The sequence below is a fragment of the Equus quagga genome, chromosome 1 (genome assembly GCF_021613505.1).
Source record: "Equus quagga isolate Etosha38 chromosome 1, UCLA_HA_Equagga_1.0, whole genome shotgun sequence".
NCBI classification, from domain to species: Eukaryota; Metazoa; Chordata; class Mammalia; order Perissodactyla; family Equidae; genus Equus; species Equus quagga.
Window position 1 is genome coordinate 68,426,137 of NC_060267.1, and position 17,747 is coordinate 68,443,883.

Below are 17,747 nucleotides of genomic sequence, written 5' to 3' on the forward strand. Positions count from 1 at the left end.
TAATACAGTGTTTGGAAAAGAGTGTTAGCTTTAGAGCCAGTCAGCACTTGCATGCTACACACAATTAATTATGAACAGAACACTGAGTAAGTCATTGACCTTCTCTCAGCATTGCCTTCCTTGTTTCTAAAATGAAAATGCAGTAGCTTAGGACGATTCCTTTTCAACCTCAAAATTATGAAATCATATGGAGGGAAAACATTAAGTTGTTTAACAAATACTTAAATATTGTGTAAACAATTACTCTTTGGCCTTGAGAAAAATAGACATTATAATAACTTTATTTCCTCGTTGCCATCCCCTCACCACCAATCCTAGTTATATTTCCTAACATACACTAGGATACTGCTACATACGTGTTGAATGAATGAACAAGCATTTGGATGTTAGATTTAGTTGGCAAAGTGCTTTCATTGGATCATATCATTGCATTCTCTCATCAAATCTATGAAGAATCCACTGGTAACTTTATAGACAAGGAAACCTAGAATATGAAAAGTAGTGCCTGAGGTCACTTACCCAGCGTGTGTAAGATATAGCACTTGGACTTGGGTTTCCCTAGGAATGTAATTTTGGATCTAATAAGATTTTAACTGAAACTAATTATGACCCGAGGAAGAATAAAATATGTTTTAAGGTCCTACTCTACATTAGAAACTTAGCATATGTGATAATGTTGAAATCCGACCAGGCTGCCCCAATACACAGGTGAGCACACAGTTGCTGAGAGAAGCTAGAATGAGCATAATGTCACAGAGCTCATAAGAGATGCAGCCAAGAACTTTTTCAGCTCATCTACATTTGACTACTATTGCTTACAACGTCCAGCACACCATCGGACATGTAGAGGAAAACCGAGGACAAAGACAAATGAATGTGTCCTTTTTCATCCAGGGAAAAATGTCTTAATAAACTCATTACTCCTGGAAGAGAAGTTTTCTGGGGATTTGAGGTGAAAATTCTCTTAAAAAAAAAAAAGTCTGGCTGGCCTCTGGCCCAGTGGTTAAGTTCATGCGATCAGCTTTGATGGCCTGGGATTTCACTCATTCAGATCCTGGACACAGACCTAGCGCTGCTCATCTAGCCATGCTGAGGCAGCATCCCACAAAGCACAACCAGAAGGACCTACAACTAGAATGACAACTATGTATGGGGGGCTTTGGGAGAAGAGGAAAGAAAAAAAAGAAGATTGGCAACAGGTGTTAGCTCATGTGCCAATCTTTTAAAAAAAAAAAAGTGTCATGAATAGCAAAGGATTAGGTTCCTATGACCCCCAGGGCATCAATATTTTAACATATTAACTGGGATATTTTTCTTTTCCTCTGGGTATCTGTTGAAGGGCCTTTCATATTCAGAAGTAAAAGAAAGTGAAACCCAGGCAAAATGAGGGAGTTATTACTTTAGTTAGTTAATAACTACAGTAATCAGTTAAGACCTTGCTGTGGACCCAGCCGAGCTATGGTCTTCACTTCAAACTGAAGGCAGATACATTGGAGTTTTCATAGACTCTTGCAGGACTGAGCTGAGAACCCAGAGGAACTGGGAGGATTGTGCTTTTGTCAAGGGAAATAAAACTTTGTAATACTAATTTCATCTATAATGAACTATCATGTATCTAATTCCAAAAGAAGATGAATTTTGAGTCAGGTTCTCGGCAAGCTAGAGGAGGAGTCAATGATTGCCCTGAAAAACAATGATTAAGACCTACCAAGAGTGGGTCACAGGTCCACACTAGTGAGAAGAGTACATTATTCTGAAGAACGCCTCTATATCAATCTTTTTTCTGTGTCTTTATCCTTAATATCCCTGCTCAAAGCTCCAAACGTTCCCAATTGCCTACAGAATAAATTATAATTCTTTAATACTACGTGTAATATACCTCACAAACTGGCAAATATTTGTGCTTCGTTTTTTTCTTTTTCTGACTATTGCACCCCTACACATTGTTTTCTTGTCTAGAAGCCCCACTGATGCACTTTCGCCTCAGCCAGTTACCTAAGACCATTCCCCTTCAGCTCATCATGGCCAGATTCAATTGACGCTATGATATCTCGTCGTAGCCCTCTCTCAGATCATCTCCCCTTCTTTGAAGTCTGTTTGAACTTACTCTTGGAGTTTGAAAAAGCATGTGTAATGATTCAAAGGCTTCCCTCAAGGGAAGTCACTGATTTCCTGCCAACAGACCTCATCACACAGCAATATTAGAATAATAGGAATGCCAAATTTATCTGTCTCTACATTAAAGATAACCTTTCCAATGGGACCACAAGACTTGAAATCTGTTGGATGAGAACTGCCTCTCATTGACCCTGGGAACTTCTTTTCATTCTCCATTGCCGACTAACCATTTTATGACTAACTGGTTTTTTTCTTTAAATAGATTTAAAACTGTATTTTCTAAAATATCTGGTCTAACTAAGCTTCAACCCATTTTTTTCTTTTAAGTGCCTTAATTGTCTTTTCCAATCCATTATGTGGTGTCTTTGTGGTGTCAGAAGAAAATTTCCCTCTTGTCTTTTCATTTACGATAGTCCCACCTATTAAACTACATTTCTGATCAGAGCGCCTTTAGTGGCATATGCCTTATAATCTCTATGATTTTTATATACGTTTTTGCTTGTCTCTTAAACTTAGGCTTTAGTTAATCATGCTCCTCTGTATTTTATTTTATATTCCTTTGTACATTATTACCCCCAGTTCCTAAAGAGTCACCTATATTCTCCCATAATCACTGATTCTAACAAAATTCCGTCCTCGACCCACAATTATGTGTCTGATTTGTCCCTAAATATGCATAGACTCTTGTAAAATATGTATTTTAATTATATATATAAATTTTATTGTGCTATAAACCACAATATTGTTTACTTTTTTCAACACTTTTTCAGAGATCTGTTTAGGCTGTTGTATGGACATCTGTTCATTTGCTTCTCACTTCTGCAACCTGTTCCATAATGCATGTTCACATGTGGTAGAACCATTCTCCTGATGATGGACATTCAGGTTGCCTCCAACCTCCTTTTGCCACAAACAATGCAATGATGACCATCCTGAAGCTTGTCCCTTATAGTCCTGAGCAAGAACTTATCTACAACATATTCCCAGAACTGGAATCACTGTGTCCTACAAAATATTAATACAGCCAGAGAGTTTTCCAGTATACCAGTGCACACTTCCACCATAACTCTGCCTCCCCACATGCTTGCCAACATTTGGTATCATCTACTTTTCTAATGAAGATGAATGATATCTCATGGCTATTTTAATCAGCATTTTTCTGATTTAAAACAAATTAATGAGCATTTTTCAGATTTTCTAATTTTGAGAATTTCTCCATATAGTTGTCAGCCATTTAGGAAAACTCTTCTATGAATCACTGATTCATGTCCTTTGAGCAAATTTCTGTTTGCTTAAAGCTTTATGTTTTAAAGTTTTTTTTCATTGACTATACATTCACAAGGTTTTCTGTATTGTCTTTTAGTAGCATGTTTCACATATGGGTGCTCCCCTTATTTTTCTGTTATAAAATTAACTGTACAAGTTGTGTGCTTTCATTCTTCCATATAAATTTTAGAATGAGTATTCATATTCATTTTAAAAATCCAGCTAAAATTTTGAATGTATTCAAGTGAACATTTAGACTTATTTGGGGGAAAAATGGTAACCTTATATTTTTATCCCATCTATTAACATGCTGTACCTTTTCAGTTATTCGTATTCTGTTACACAGTTTATTATACTTTTTGAATAATTTCTGTAAAGGTCTTGTGCATGCTTTGTTAGGATAAAACCAAGATACTTTATATTTTTGTTATTTTCATCATATTTGTTTCTGTTATGTTTGCTAATCATTCAAGAACTATTGATTTTTCCATTGATCTTACAGCCCGAAGTCTTACCGATTATTCTTATTAGGGCTTGTAAACTTTTTAGTCTCTTTTTATTGATGCTTCCACCATTTTCTTGTCTTATGATTTTGACCAGGACAAGTAAGTCTATGTTAAATAATAGCTGTAAGAGTGGGCATCTTTATTTATTCCAGATCTTAATGAGAATGAATAAACTGCCTCTGTCAAGTATTAATGGGTAGTATTCTGCTATAGGTTTTTGGCATATAGTTTCCTTTCAAGATTAGAAAATTATCTTTTGTTTGTGGACTTCAAATAGTTTATCTGAAAATTATGAATTAACCTTCACCAAATTTATTTCCTACATCTCTTAAAAGAATTACTTTTTATTTTATTCATTCACTGGTGATGTTTACCACATGTTTAAGGAAGGATAGTCCATATGTCATACAACAACAGTTCTTACTTCCTTGGATTGTTACAAATAAAAGCATTTAGAAATGAATCTGGGATCTCGTTAAGATGGCGCTGTGAGCAGACGTTGAACTTGCCTCCTACCATGAACACAACCAGGTTACAACAATTTTGGGAAGAATCACCCTGGATTGAAAACTGAAAACTGGATAAAAAGAATCCCTATGACAAGGGACAGTCCTGATGAAAGCAGAAGAGGCAGTAACTCCGGCAGGAGAAGAAAAAAGCTACCTTTGGGAGCAGCGGAGCTTCTCAGCTGGCCAGGCGGGAGCCAACCTAAGCTATGCAGCCCTCCCTGGAGGAGTGAGGTCTGGAGCGGGGGCAATACTGCTATAACCATTCTTCGGACTCAGCCCAACTGAGAGGGGGGTCTTACTGTCTGGCTTGGCTGGCTATTAACTGCAGTGAGGACATTCCCAGAAAAGCTATTGGCCGAAAGCCAAAAAGATCCGCATCTTAAAGGGACCACGCACAAACTCACTCATTGCAGCAACCTAAAATCACCAGACAGAAGGCTGACTGTCCTTTGGTGAAACAAGACTCACCTGGTGGGCTCTGGGGGCATCTTGGTGAGAGGGGGATCCTCTCCGGAGACTGAGACATTGGTGGGGGCCATTGTTCTGAGATGGTCCAGGTGTGCTGATATGACACCGGTGGGGGCCATTGAGGTGCCTCCCTTGGGCTGTTAGCCCAGGGGTCTACCACACCCACTAGAGCACAGATTTAATCCAGTTCAGCCAGGGCAGGAAACCCGCCCTAGGGACTGGCCTCACCTAACAGCAAACCCTCAGGCTACTTTTCAGCCTGCATTGACTAAGTGCCTTGATCCTCTACAGGCAGGCAAGGGTGTCTGCCTCTGTGGGGCAGGGCTTGTGTGAGGACCAGGTGAACTGTGGGGGGCATTGGCGCAGAGGTGGGGGCCTCTGCAGTGTGGCGGTGGGGTACGCTCCAGGGGGTTGAGAAGTGTGCACCGACAGGGACTGTGTTGACAGTGTATGTCGTCCAGTGGGGGGGCGGGGGGGGTGAAGCTTATCAGCGGTAGAAGACTTATGCTTCACAAATAGCCATAAAAAGGATCAGCCCCAACTTCCAAAGCCTGAAACAACTGAGGGCCTCCATGCCAAGGGCTAGCCCCACTAAGCTGCATCCCTAAGAGAACTGACAACAGCCTTGTTGGCCTCAGGCCTATCACAACTGTACACCCCTGAGCCTAGCAACCAGCTATACTGGGTACCAACCCAATTAAGAGGACAATTGCAATAAGAGTGTGCTGATAGACTTTGTAGCCAACAGTGCTGAGGCCACTCCAAACCGGATTTGCAAACAGCTGGCCAGGGAAGGAGAGATCAGACTCCCTGGGTACCTGCAGTGGGAGCAACCCTGCCACAGCAGAAGAACACAAGTAGCCCACAAAGGGGTCACTCCTGGTTCTTATGGTCTGGTGACGAGAGGGAAGCACACTGTTGGGCCTCATAAGGCATCTCATACATAAGGCCACTTCTCCAATATCAGGAGACATAGCTGACTCACCTAGTACAAAGAACATAGCACAGAGAAAGAGGCATAATGAGGAGGCAAAGGAATACTTTCCAAGCAAGGGAACAGTACAAAACCCCAGAAAAAGAACTAAATGAAACAGAAACTAGCGACGTCCTCGACAAAGAATTCAAACAAAATATAATGAGGATGCTCACAGATATGTGGAGAAGAATGGATGAACACAGTGAGCACATCAGCAAAGAACTGGAAGATATAAAAAAAAAACAATCAGAAATGAAGACTACAATACTCGAAATGAGAAATTCACTAGAGGGACTCAATATCAGAGTAGAGGAAGCAGAAGAACGGATCAGTGAGCTAGATGAAAGATTAGAGGAAATCACCCAAGCAGAACAGAAAAGAGAAAAAAGAATCAGACAGAATGAGAACAGTGTAAGGGAACTCTGGGACAATATCAAGCGTGCTAACGTTCAGATTATAGGTGTCCCAGAAGGAGAAGAGAGAGACAAAGGGGCAGAAGATTTATTTGTCGAAATAATAGAGGAAAATTTTCCTAACCTGAGGAAGGAAACAGACATCCAAGTTCAGAAAGCACAGAGAGCTCCAAACAAGAGAAGCCCAAAGAGGCCCACACCAAGACATATTATAATCAAAATGTCTAAAATTAAAGACAAAGAGAGAATCCTAAAAGTAGCAAGAGAAAGGCCACAAGTGACATATAAAGGGAAGCCCATCAGGCTGTCAGTGGACTTCTCAGTTGAGACCCTACAAGCGAGAAGAAATTGGCACGACATATTTAAAGTCTAGTAAAGTCTAGTAAAGCTAAAAGGAAAAAACCTACAACCAAGAATACTCTATCCATCAACGCTGTCATTCAGAATGGAAGGAGAGATAAAGAGCTTCCCAGACAAGCAAAAATTAAAGGAGTTTATCACCAAGAAACCAGTTCTACAAGAAATGCTGAAGGGACTTATTTAAGTGGGAAAGCAATGACCACAAATAGAGATAAAAGAAAAAAATTATCAAAAAAAACCCAAAACAACAACAACAAGGAAAAACAGGCAATAAAATCACTTATAAGGTAAAAGTATAGTAAAGGCAGCAGATCAACTACCTGTGAAGATAATATGAAGGTTAAAAGACAAATGTACTAAAATTACCTATTTCAATAATAAGAGGGTAATGGATAGACACACACTAAACAAAAGACTATATATGATGTGAAAAACATATAATGTGGGAGGAGGGGAGTGAAAAAGTAGACCTTTTAGAAAGAGGTCAAGCTAAAGAGTCTATCTACTCAATATAGACTGTTATATGCATAGTATATTAAATAGGATCCTCATGGTAACCACAAACCAGAAACCTATAACAAGCAGGAAAAAAAGTAAGACAAAAGAAATCAAACATATTACTAAAGATAGCCATCAAACCACAAGGGAAGAGAACAAATGAAAAAGAAAGGAACTGAGAAGAACTACTAAAACACCCCAAAAAAAGAAAAAGTGACAAAATGGCAATAAATACATGTTTATCAATAGCTACCTTAAATGTCAATGGGCTAAATGCTCCAATAAAATGCCATAGGGTGGCCAACTGGATAAAAAAACAAGATCCATGCATATGCTGCATACAAGAGACACACTTCAGACCTACAGACACTCGCAAACTGAAAGTGAAAGGATGGAAAAAGATATTCCATTCAAATGGCAAAGAAAAGAAAGCAGAGGGTAGCAATATTATATCAGACAAAATAGACTTTAAATCAAAAACTGTAACAAGAGACAAAAATGGGCACTACATAATGATAAAGGGAATAATCCAACAAGAAAATATAACACTTGTAAATATCTACGCACCCAACGTAGGAGCATCTAAATATATAAAGCAATTATTAACAGACATAAGAGGAGAAATAGACAGTAACACAATGATAGTAGGGGACTTTAACACTCCACTTACACCAATGGATAGATCATCCAAACAGAAGATCAATAAGGAAACATTCTCCTTAAAGGACACATTAGACCAGATGGACTTAGTAGATATATACAGAACATTCCATCCAAACACCACAGAATACACATTCTTTTCAAATGCCCATGGAACCTTCTCCAGGATTGATCACATATTAGGCCACAAAACAAGTCTCAATAAATTTAAGAAGATCGAAATAATACCATGCATCTTTTCTGACCACAAAGGTATGAAACTAGAAATCAACTACAGAAAGAAAACCAGAAAAGCCACAAAAATGTGGAGATTGAACAAAATGCTACTGAACAATGATTGGGTCAATGAAGAAATCAAAGAAGAAATTAAAAAATTCCTGGAGACAAATCAAAATGAAAACACGACATGCCAAAATCTGTGGGATACAGCAAAAGCAGATCTAAGAGGGAAGTTTATAGCAATTCAGGCCTACCTCAACAAAGAAGAAAAATCCCAAATAGACAATCTAAAAGTGCACCTAAACGTACTGGAAAAAGAACAACAAACAAAGCCCAAAATCAGCAGAAGGAAGGAAATAATAAAAATCAGAGTAGAAATAAACGAAATAGAGACTAAAAAAAAATCGAAAAAATTAATGAAACCAAGAGCTGGTTCTTCAAAAATATAAACAAAATTGACAAACCCTTAGCTAGACTCACCAAGAAAAAAAGAGAGAAGGCTCAAATAAATAAAATCAGAAATGAAAGAGGAGAGATTACAACGCACACCTCAGAAATACAAAAGATAATAAGAGAATACTATGAAAAGCCATACGCCAAAAAATTGGATAATCTAGAAGAAATGGATAAATTCTTAGAAACATTCAACCTTCCCATCTGGATCAAGAAGAATGTAGAAAATTTGAATAGACCGATCACCAGTAAGGAGATCGAAACAGCAATCAAAAACCTCCCAAAAAATAAAAGTCCAGGACTAGATGGCTTCTCTGGTGATTTCTACCAAACGTTGAAAGAAGACTTAATACCTATCCTTCTCAAACTCTTCCAAAAAACTGAAGAGGAGGTGAGGCTTCCTAACTCCTTCTACGAAGCCAACATTATCCTGATACCAAAACCAGACAAGGACAACACAAAAAAAGAAAATTACAGGCCAATATCACTGATGAACATCAATGCAAAAATCCTCAACAAAATACTAGCAAATCGAATACAACAATATATTAAAAAGATCATACATCATGATCAAATGGGTTTCATTCCGGGGATGCAGGGATGGTTCAACATCCGCAAATCTATCAACGTGATACACCACATTAACAAAATGAAGACTAAAAATCACGTGATCATCTCAATAGATGCAGAGAAAGCATTTGACAAGATACAGCATCCATTTATGATAAAAAACTCTTAATAAAATCGGTATAGAAGGAAAATACCTCAACATAATAAAGGCCATATATGACAAACCCACAGCAAATATCATTCCCAATGGAGAAAAACTGAAAGCTATCCCTCTAAGAACAGGAACCAGACAAGGATGCCCACTGTCACCACTCTTATTTAACATAGTATTGGAAGTCCTAGCCAGAGCAATCAGGCAAGCAAAAGAAATAAAAGGGATCCACATTGGAAAAGAAGAAGTGAAACTGTCACTCTTTGCAGATGACATGATTTTATATCTAGAAAACCCTAAAGACTCCACTAAAAAACTTTTAGAAATAATAAAGGAATACAGTCAAGTTGCGGGATACAAAATCAATGTACAAAAACCCGTTGCATTTCTATACACTAACAACGAAGTAGCAGAAAGAGAAATTAAGAATACAATTCTATTTACAATTGCAAAAAAGAATAAAATACCTAGGAATAAACTTAATGAAAGAAGTGAAAGATCTGTACGCTGAAAACTATAAAACATTGTTGAAAGAAATCGAAGAAGACACAAAGAAACGGAAAGATATTCCGTGCTCTTGGATTGGAAGAATTAACATTGTTAAAATGTCCATACTTCCTAAAGCAATCTATAGATTCAACGCAATCCTTATCAAAGTTCCAACCACATTTTTACAGAAATAGAACAAAGAATCCCAAAATTTATATGGAACAACAAAAGACCCTGAATAGCCAAAGGATTCCTGAGAAAAAAGAACAAAGCTGGAGGTATCACACTCCCCAATTTCAAATTATACTACAAAGCCATAGTAACCAAAACAGCATGGTCCTGGCACAAAAACAGACACACAGATCAATGGAACAAAACTGAGAGCCCAGAAGTAAACCCACACGTTTATGGACAGCTAATATTCAACAAGGGAGCCAAGAGCATACGATGGAGAAAGGAGAGTCTCTTCAATAAATGGTGTTGGGAAAACGGGATAGCCACATGCAAAAGAATGAAAGTAGACTATTCCCTTACACCATGCACAAAAATCAACTCAAAATGGATTAAAGACTTGAATGTAAGACCGAAAACCATGAGACTTCTAGAACAAAACATAGGCAGTATGCTCAATGACATTGGTCTGAGCAGCATATTTTCAAGTCCCATGTCTGACCGGGCAAGGGAAACAAAAGAAAAAATGAACAAATGGGGCTACATCAAACTAAAAAGCTTCTGCACAGCAAAGGAAACCATCAACAAAATGAAAAGACAACCTAACAATTGGGAGAAGATACTTGCAAACCACATATCAGATAAGGGGTTAATATCCAAAATATACAAAGAACTCATACAGCTCAACAACAAAAAGTCCAGCAATCCAATTAGAAAATGGGCAAAAGATCTGAACAGAGATTTCTCCAAAATAGATATACAGATAGCCAAGAGGCATACGAAAAGATGCTCAACATCATTAGCTATCAGGGAAATGCAAATCAAAACCACAATGAGGTATCACCTCACTCCAGTCAGAATGGCTATAATTAACAAGACAGGAAACATCAAATGTTGGAGAGGGTGTGGAGAGAAGGGAACCCTCGTACACTGCTGGTGGCAGTGCAAACTGGTGCAGCCACTATGGAAAGCAGTATGGAGTATCCTCAGAAAATTAAGGATAGATCTACCATATGATCCAGCTCTCCCACTGCTGGGTATTTATCCAATGAACTTGAAAATACAAAGGCGTAAAGATACTTGCACCCCTATGTTTATTGCGGCATTATACACAATAGCCAAGACTTGGAAGCAACCTAGGTGCCCATCAAGGGACGAATGGATAAAGAAGATGTGGTATTTATACACGATGGACTACTACTCAGCCATAAGAAATGATGAAATCCGGCCATTTGTGACAACATGGATGGACCTTGAGGGTATTATGCTGAGTGAAATAAGTCAGAGGGAGAAAGTCAAATACCATATGATCTCATAAGAAGAAGATAAAAACAACAACAACAACAAAAACATAGCATTGGAGATTGGACTGGTGGTTACCATTGGGGAAGGCGGGATGGGGGAGGGCAAAAGGGGTGATTAGGGTCACATGTGAGGGGATGCACTATAATTAGTGTTCGGGTGGTGAACATGATGTAATGTATACAAAATTCGAAATATGATGTACATCCGAAAAAAATAAAAATTAAAAAAAATTTAAAAAATAAAAAAAAAGAGCTGACTAAAAAAAAAAAAGAAATGAAGCTGGCATAGAGTAATCAATGCATATATTACTATTATTATTATTATTGCTAATAAAATTCTTGAAAATGCAGATTATTAAAATTACTTATTACATTGGTTGTTTCCAAACTCTGCCCCTTGGAATCCTCTAAAAACTGAATTGAGGGAGGAAGAGTGAATAAGGTGCTAAGGGGAAATGCCTTCTCCTTCCCTGCGAACCCATGTAACTTCAACCAGAGAAACTATCTTTTGTTTGTTTTATATATTATTCTTCTGTACAAATTTTATCTGCTAGGAACTAATGGTTGCATGTCCTTGGTTTAGTTAATTGCATGTATTTTGAATAAAAGCACTGTTATTACAGTTGGTCCCTAAATGATAGTTCTCACAAGAGGTGAAAATAAATCAGGAGGAGCCTACAATACACATTACATCTCTCTATTCATAATAAAATTGGCTTTGTAAATACTTTTAATTCATTTCTATTAAAAAACCCTTATTTATTGAACAGATGCTTCCTCATCATATTGAGGTAGATACTGAAGTAATATAAAGATATGCCCTGTCAATAGGCTGCCGTCCTCAGTGAGGCTCTACGCAAATACATAATGAATACTTACGCCGCCAGCAGACCATACTGAGCTCTGAAGAGACTCAACCACACAAGACTACATTATGACTTTTATGGGCACTGGGCACTTTTGCCTTCATGGGCCCTTTCTTCCATGAAATCATATTAAAAGTTATATTTTACATCTGCATTGGTATAAAGATATATATGATAATATTATGCATTAAAACTTAAAGAAATCATTTTTTCTTTCAGATTTTCAAGAAATCAAAACATTTTGATAGGCTCCTAACAGCATAGTAGGCTTACTGGGCCTAGTGGATAAGTCAGCCCTGCAGCAATGGGTTAAGAATTCACGTACATATACAATTCTGTCAGGTCATATAAATGATGCAAGTTAACAAATAAACATGTTAATATTCATCTCCAGTGAGAAGCAGATAAGAGAGAGAGGAGGGTACTCTGGGAGAATGGAGAACATGCTTCAAATTCAGTGGGTCATGTGTAACTGAGCTCCATGATGGAAACGGATCCAATGTTTTCAAATATTATCACTTATTTGAAGACAAACTGAAAGTATAGATTTTTATCCCATTCTCCTGCTTTTGAAATGTTGACCTCCAACACAAATTTAAAATATGGTACAGGATTCACTGCCAAATAAAGCCCATCTTTCTGCTGCCTCCAGACTCTGGGGCACTGATTTGCAGTCAATGTGTTAAGAGGCAGAACAGTAAGAATGGTAATAAACTTGTTTAGGATCCAAATGTCCTATAATCAAATATCTTCTCTCTTAACCCTGAGGAAATCAGGTTAGGATTCCTGCTCTAGTGGCCTGGATTCATAGTAAAAAAATTCTCTCATGGCTATATTGTTGTATCTAAATAGAGAACCATGATAACACAGAATATGATTTTTAAAAGAGAAGCTCTTGCAGACACTGTATTAACAAATTTCTGTTCTATCATCCACAGAGTGCCTGTTGGAGAAAGGGCATATGTAATATGGAGAGAACCAATGATTCCATGTTGACAGAATTTGTCCTGGTTGGGCTTTCTGTCCACCCAAAGCTCCAGACAGTTTTCTTTGTGCTAGTTTTGTGGGTGTACCTGATGATCCTGCTGGGAAGTGGAGTCCTCATCTCTGTAATCATCTGTGATTCTCACTTTCACACCCCAATGTATTTCCTTCTCTGTAATCTTTCCTTTCTGGACATTTGTTATACAAGCTCCTTTGTCCCGCTAATTCTGGACAGCTTCATGACAGGAAGGAAAAGAGTTTCCTTCTCCGGGTGCATGGTGCAAATGTTTCTCTCCTTTGCCATGGGGGCCACAAAGTGTGAGTTTCTAGGCATGATGGTACTTGACTGCTATGTGGCCATCTGCTACCCACTGAGATACCCTGCTATCATGAGCAAAGGTACCTACGTGCCCATGGCAGCTGGATCTTGGGTTGCTGGGCTTGTGGACTCCGTGGTGCAGGCATCTCTCACAATACAATTACCATTCTGTGCTAACAATGTCATTAACTACTTTGTCTGTGAAATTCTAGCTACCCTAGAACTGGCCTGTGCTGATATTTCAATCAGTGTGATCAGCATGGCAGGGTCAAATTGATTCTTCTGGTTATTCCATTGCTGGTACTTTCCATCTCTTACATTTTTATTCTTGCCACTATTCTGAGGATCTCTTCCACTGAAGGAAAACATGAGTCCTTCTCCACCTGCTCAGCCCACCTGACAGTGGCGATTATATTCTATGGAACCATCTTCTTCATGTACACAAAGCCCAGATCTAAAAGCTCTGTTGGTCCAGATAATCAAGGCACCTCTGAGGTCCTCATCTCCCTCTCCTATGGAGTGACGACCCCCATGCTCAATCCTCTCATCTATAGTCTGAGGAACAAAGATGTAAAGACTGCTGTGAGGAACATGCTTTACACCATGTGACTCAGTATTCCAAGCTACTGCAGATACAAAATTCAAATAGAGAAAATCACTGTGTGAAAACAATTTCACTGTGTGTCATTCAAAACTATATGATAGAAATATTTTGGTTGCATTTGTTACTATTAGTTTTTGTTCAAACTGCAGAAATATAATATGCTTGTGTTTTTACAAAACACGATTATGGAAATGTAAAACATTGAACATTTCTTAGGAAGTCCCAGCAAAACATAATCACTCTTAAACCTTTAGAAAATAAAAAAGGCAAAAGGTGTCCTAAAAAGCACTTTGTGGGGGTGGGCTGGTGGCATAGTGGTTAAGTTTACCCGCTCCACGTCCATGGCCCAGGATTCGCAGGTTCAGATCCCTGGTGTGGACCTACACACCACTAATCAAGCCATGCTGTGGCGGTGTCACACATATAAAATAGAGGAAGATTGGCACAGATGTTAGCTCAGGGCCAATCTTCCTCACTAAAACAAGACAGAAAACACTTTGTCACATAAAAATAAGTACATTATTAATTAATGATTCAAAGTGATTGTTAATCAGTACATGAAATATTGCATATTCATTTTTAATTTGTTAATTTATTTACTATTTGTATCCACCACACATATAAGCACTGTGAGAGTAGGAACTTGTCTCCTTCTTACCCTACATCATCCCAAAGAAGTATAATAGAATATGACACATAGTAGATGCTTAATAAATATATTTTGAATAAATAAATGAACTTCAGTATGTATAAATGTAGAAATGCATATCTGTGATATCTGAGGTAACAAAGGTTATTCAAAAATAGATTTGATTCAATGTAATATTTTCTAAATAAAGTAGATTGGCATGCTGTCATGTGAACTTCCTTGTCATATGTACTACCTTTTCTTTCTTATGGGATGTGTAATATAATGCAGAGGAACATATTTTATTTACCAGCTACCACAACTTTTGTGGGTCTGGTACATAATGAGACAAAGATAACTGAAAAAGTCCTTTAGTAATTCATCCTAAGATTTAACCTAATAAATAGAGATGGCATGGTAGCAGAGAATTCCTCTTGGCCTTTGAGATCAGGTTGGAATGAGGACTTCTTTCCTTCTCTGCATTGGACCATACAGCTCCTAATCAGTAGGAGAACTAGAAAGAACTGGTAACTGACAAAATTTGCAATAAGAGGATAAGAAGTGGCAAAAGACAAAAACTCAAGTTGTTCAATGACCTGAGGAGTTACAGGGTTTTGGGCATTGAAGGATAAGAAAAAGATAGCACAAAACCGAGAGAATCTCTATTGTCTGAAGAGTGCAGCCAGGTGGAGCAATGTCAATGTGAGGAATATAAGTCCCATTTCCATAGAAAGAATTGACTTAGATATGTCAATAGAGGAAAGCATTCCTTTTTTCCAATCCTTTGAGGAGTTTATGAGAGTTGAAATATAGAACACAAATCTAAAGTAAAAGACTACAGCTACTTCCAAATTGTAAAAGTAAGCCCACAATATCTTCCTTTCTCATCAACGCATAAATGTTGTTTCTTCATGAGATTAAATAAGATAATTCAGGCATAGTGCTAAATAGTGCCTAGAACATCCTAAATGTCTAATAAACATTGGCTGCTTATTATTATTAGCATTGGGTGCACTTTAATAGGTCATAATGTTTTGAGTAGGCACAAAATTTTCATCCTTACTTTTTGTGGAGTAATTTTGATGCTATGACACTATCGTCTCTCAGCTTCAACTCTACTTTTCTGTGCTCTGCTTTCTGAGTTAGCATTGGGACACTGAAAACTACATGTCTGCTTTACTGGTAGGTTTCTGCTAAATTATTCCAAAAGAGTTGCTAGGTACAGAATCTATTTATGCTAAAAACACTGAATAAAATGGGTATAGAAGGAAAGTATCACAACACAATAAAGGCCATATATGATAAACCTACAGCTAATATCATTCTCAACGGAGAAAAACTGAAAGATATCCCTCTAAAAACAGGAACCAGAAGAGGATGCCCACTTTCAAGACTCTTATTTAACATTGTATTGGAAGTCTTATCAAGAGCAATCAGGCAAGAAAAACAAATAAAAGAGACCCAAATTGGAAAAGAATAAGTAAAACACTCACTGTTTGCAGACAACATAATTCCACATACAGAAAACCCTAAAGAATCCACCAGAAAGCTATTAGAAATAATCAGCAACTACAGCAAAGTTTCAGGATACAAAATCAACATACAAAAATAGTTGCATTTCTATACACTAATAACAAACTAGCAGAAAGAGAAGTCAAAAATACAATCCAGGGGCCAGCCTGATGACGCAGCTGTTAAGTTCACATGTTCTGATTCAGCAGCCAGAGGTTCTCTGGTTCGAATCATGGGTGCGGAGCTACACACCACTTATCAAGTCATGCTGCTACACGTGTCCCACATCTTAAATGGAGGAATATGGGCACAAATGTTGGCTCAGAGCCAATCTTCCTCAGAGGAAAAAGGAGGATTGGTGGCAGATGTTAGCTCAGAGCCAATCTTCCTCAGAAAAAATAAAACTACAATGAGATATCAACTCAATTCTGTCATAATGGCTAAAATTAACAAAACAGGAAACAACAAATGTTGGAGAGGATGTGGAGAGAAGGGAACTCTAATACACAGCTCGTGGGGGTACAAACTGGTGCAGCCTCTATGGAAAACAGTATGGAGATTCTCAGAAAATTAAGAATAGAGCTACCATATGATCCAGCTACTCCACTGCTGGGTATTTATCCAAAGAACATTCAAACATGAATGTGTAAAGATACATGAATCCCTATGTTCATTGCAACATTATTCACAATAGCAGAGACTTAGAAGCAACCTAGGTGCCCATGAAGGGACTAATGGATAAAGAAGATGTGGTATATGTATATATATATATACGTATATATATAATGGAATACTACTTAGCCATAAGAAATGATGAAATCTGGCCATTTGTGACAACATGGGTGCACCCTGAGGGTATTATGCTAAGCAAAATAAGTCAGAGGGAGAAAGTAAAATACAGTGTGATCTCACTTATAAGTAGAAGCTAAAGACAACAACAAACCGTCACAGAGAGACAGAGCTTGGAATGGTGGTTCCCAGAGGGGAAGTGGGGAAGGGGAAAGGCAAAAGAGGTCATTAGGCACATGTGTGTGGTGATTGATTTTAATTAGTCTTTGGGTGGTGAACGTGATGTAATCTACCCAAGAATGGAAATATAATGATGTCCACCCGAAATTTATAGAATGTTATAAACCGATGTTATGGCAATAAGAAAAAAAAAAAAGAGTTGCTAGAGAGACAAAAGAAGGTTGGAGGAAGACAGAGGTCTTGAGCTTCACTATTTGCTTCGTGTTCCTGTCAGCATCACCCCAGCTATGATTCTTCATCAGGACAATGGCAGCTCCTTAGCTGGTACCTGTATTAGTTTCAGTTTTTACATCTTCTTTTCTGTAACCCACAAACAGTGGCCTACTATTGCCACTCCTCAGAGGTTTGAATCTGTCACTCAGCTTTTACTTCTGGTAAATGTATAGCCCTGTCAAGTCTTTACTCTGTCTTGAGGTATATTTAAAAGCAATGGAATATGCAATTCTCTGCTTGAGAAATGTAGTGCCTCAGATGGAGTGTGAGCACTAATTTTGGCCAAACTATTCCATACACAACTAAATGACAGAAGGTCCTGAGAAGGACATTTGTGTGTCTTCTGCAGTTTCTCTCTTGTGTCTAAAACATAGATTATGAAAATCTCTTTAGTATAATCCAAAATTATATAATAATCATATGATCATATAAAAGGAAAACATTGAGTAGTTTACCAAACT

The 17,747-nt window shown here is 38.0% G+C and overlaps 1 protein-coding gene across 1 annotated transcript; it reads left to right on the forward strand.

The window, feature by feature from the left end:
• Positions 1-12,965: 12,965 nt before the first annotated feature.
• On the forward strand, positions 12,966-13,909 carry LOC124245850 (olfactory receptor 13C8-like). The gene is given in 2 exon segments (XM_046673672.1): positions 12,966-13,572; positions 13,575-13,909. Coding segments are annotated over 2 exon segments (942 nt in total).
• Positions 13,910-17,747: the final 3,838 nt, after the last annotated feature.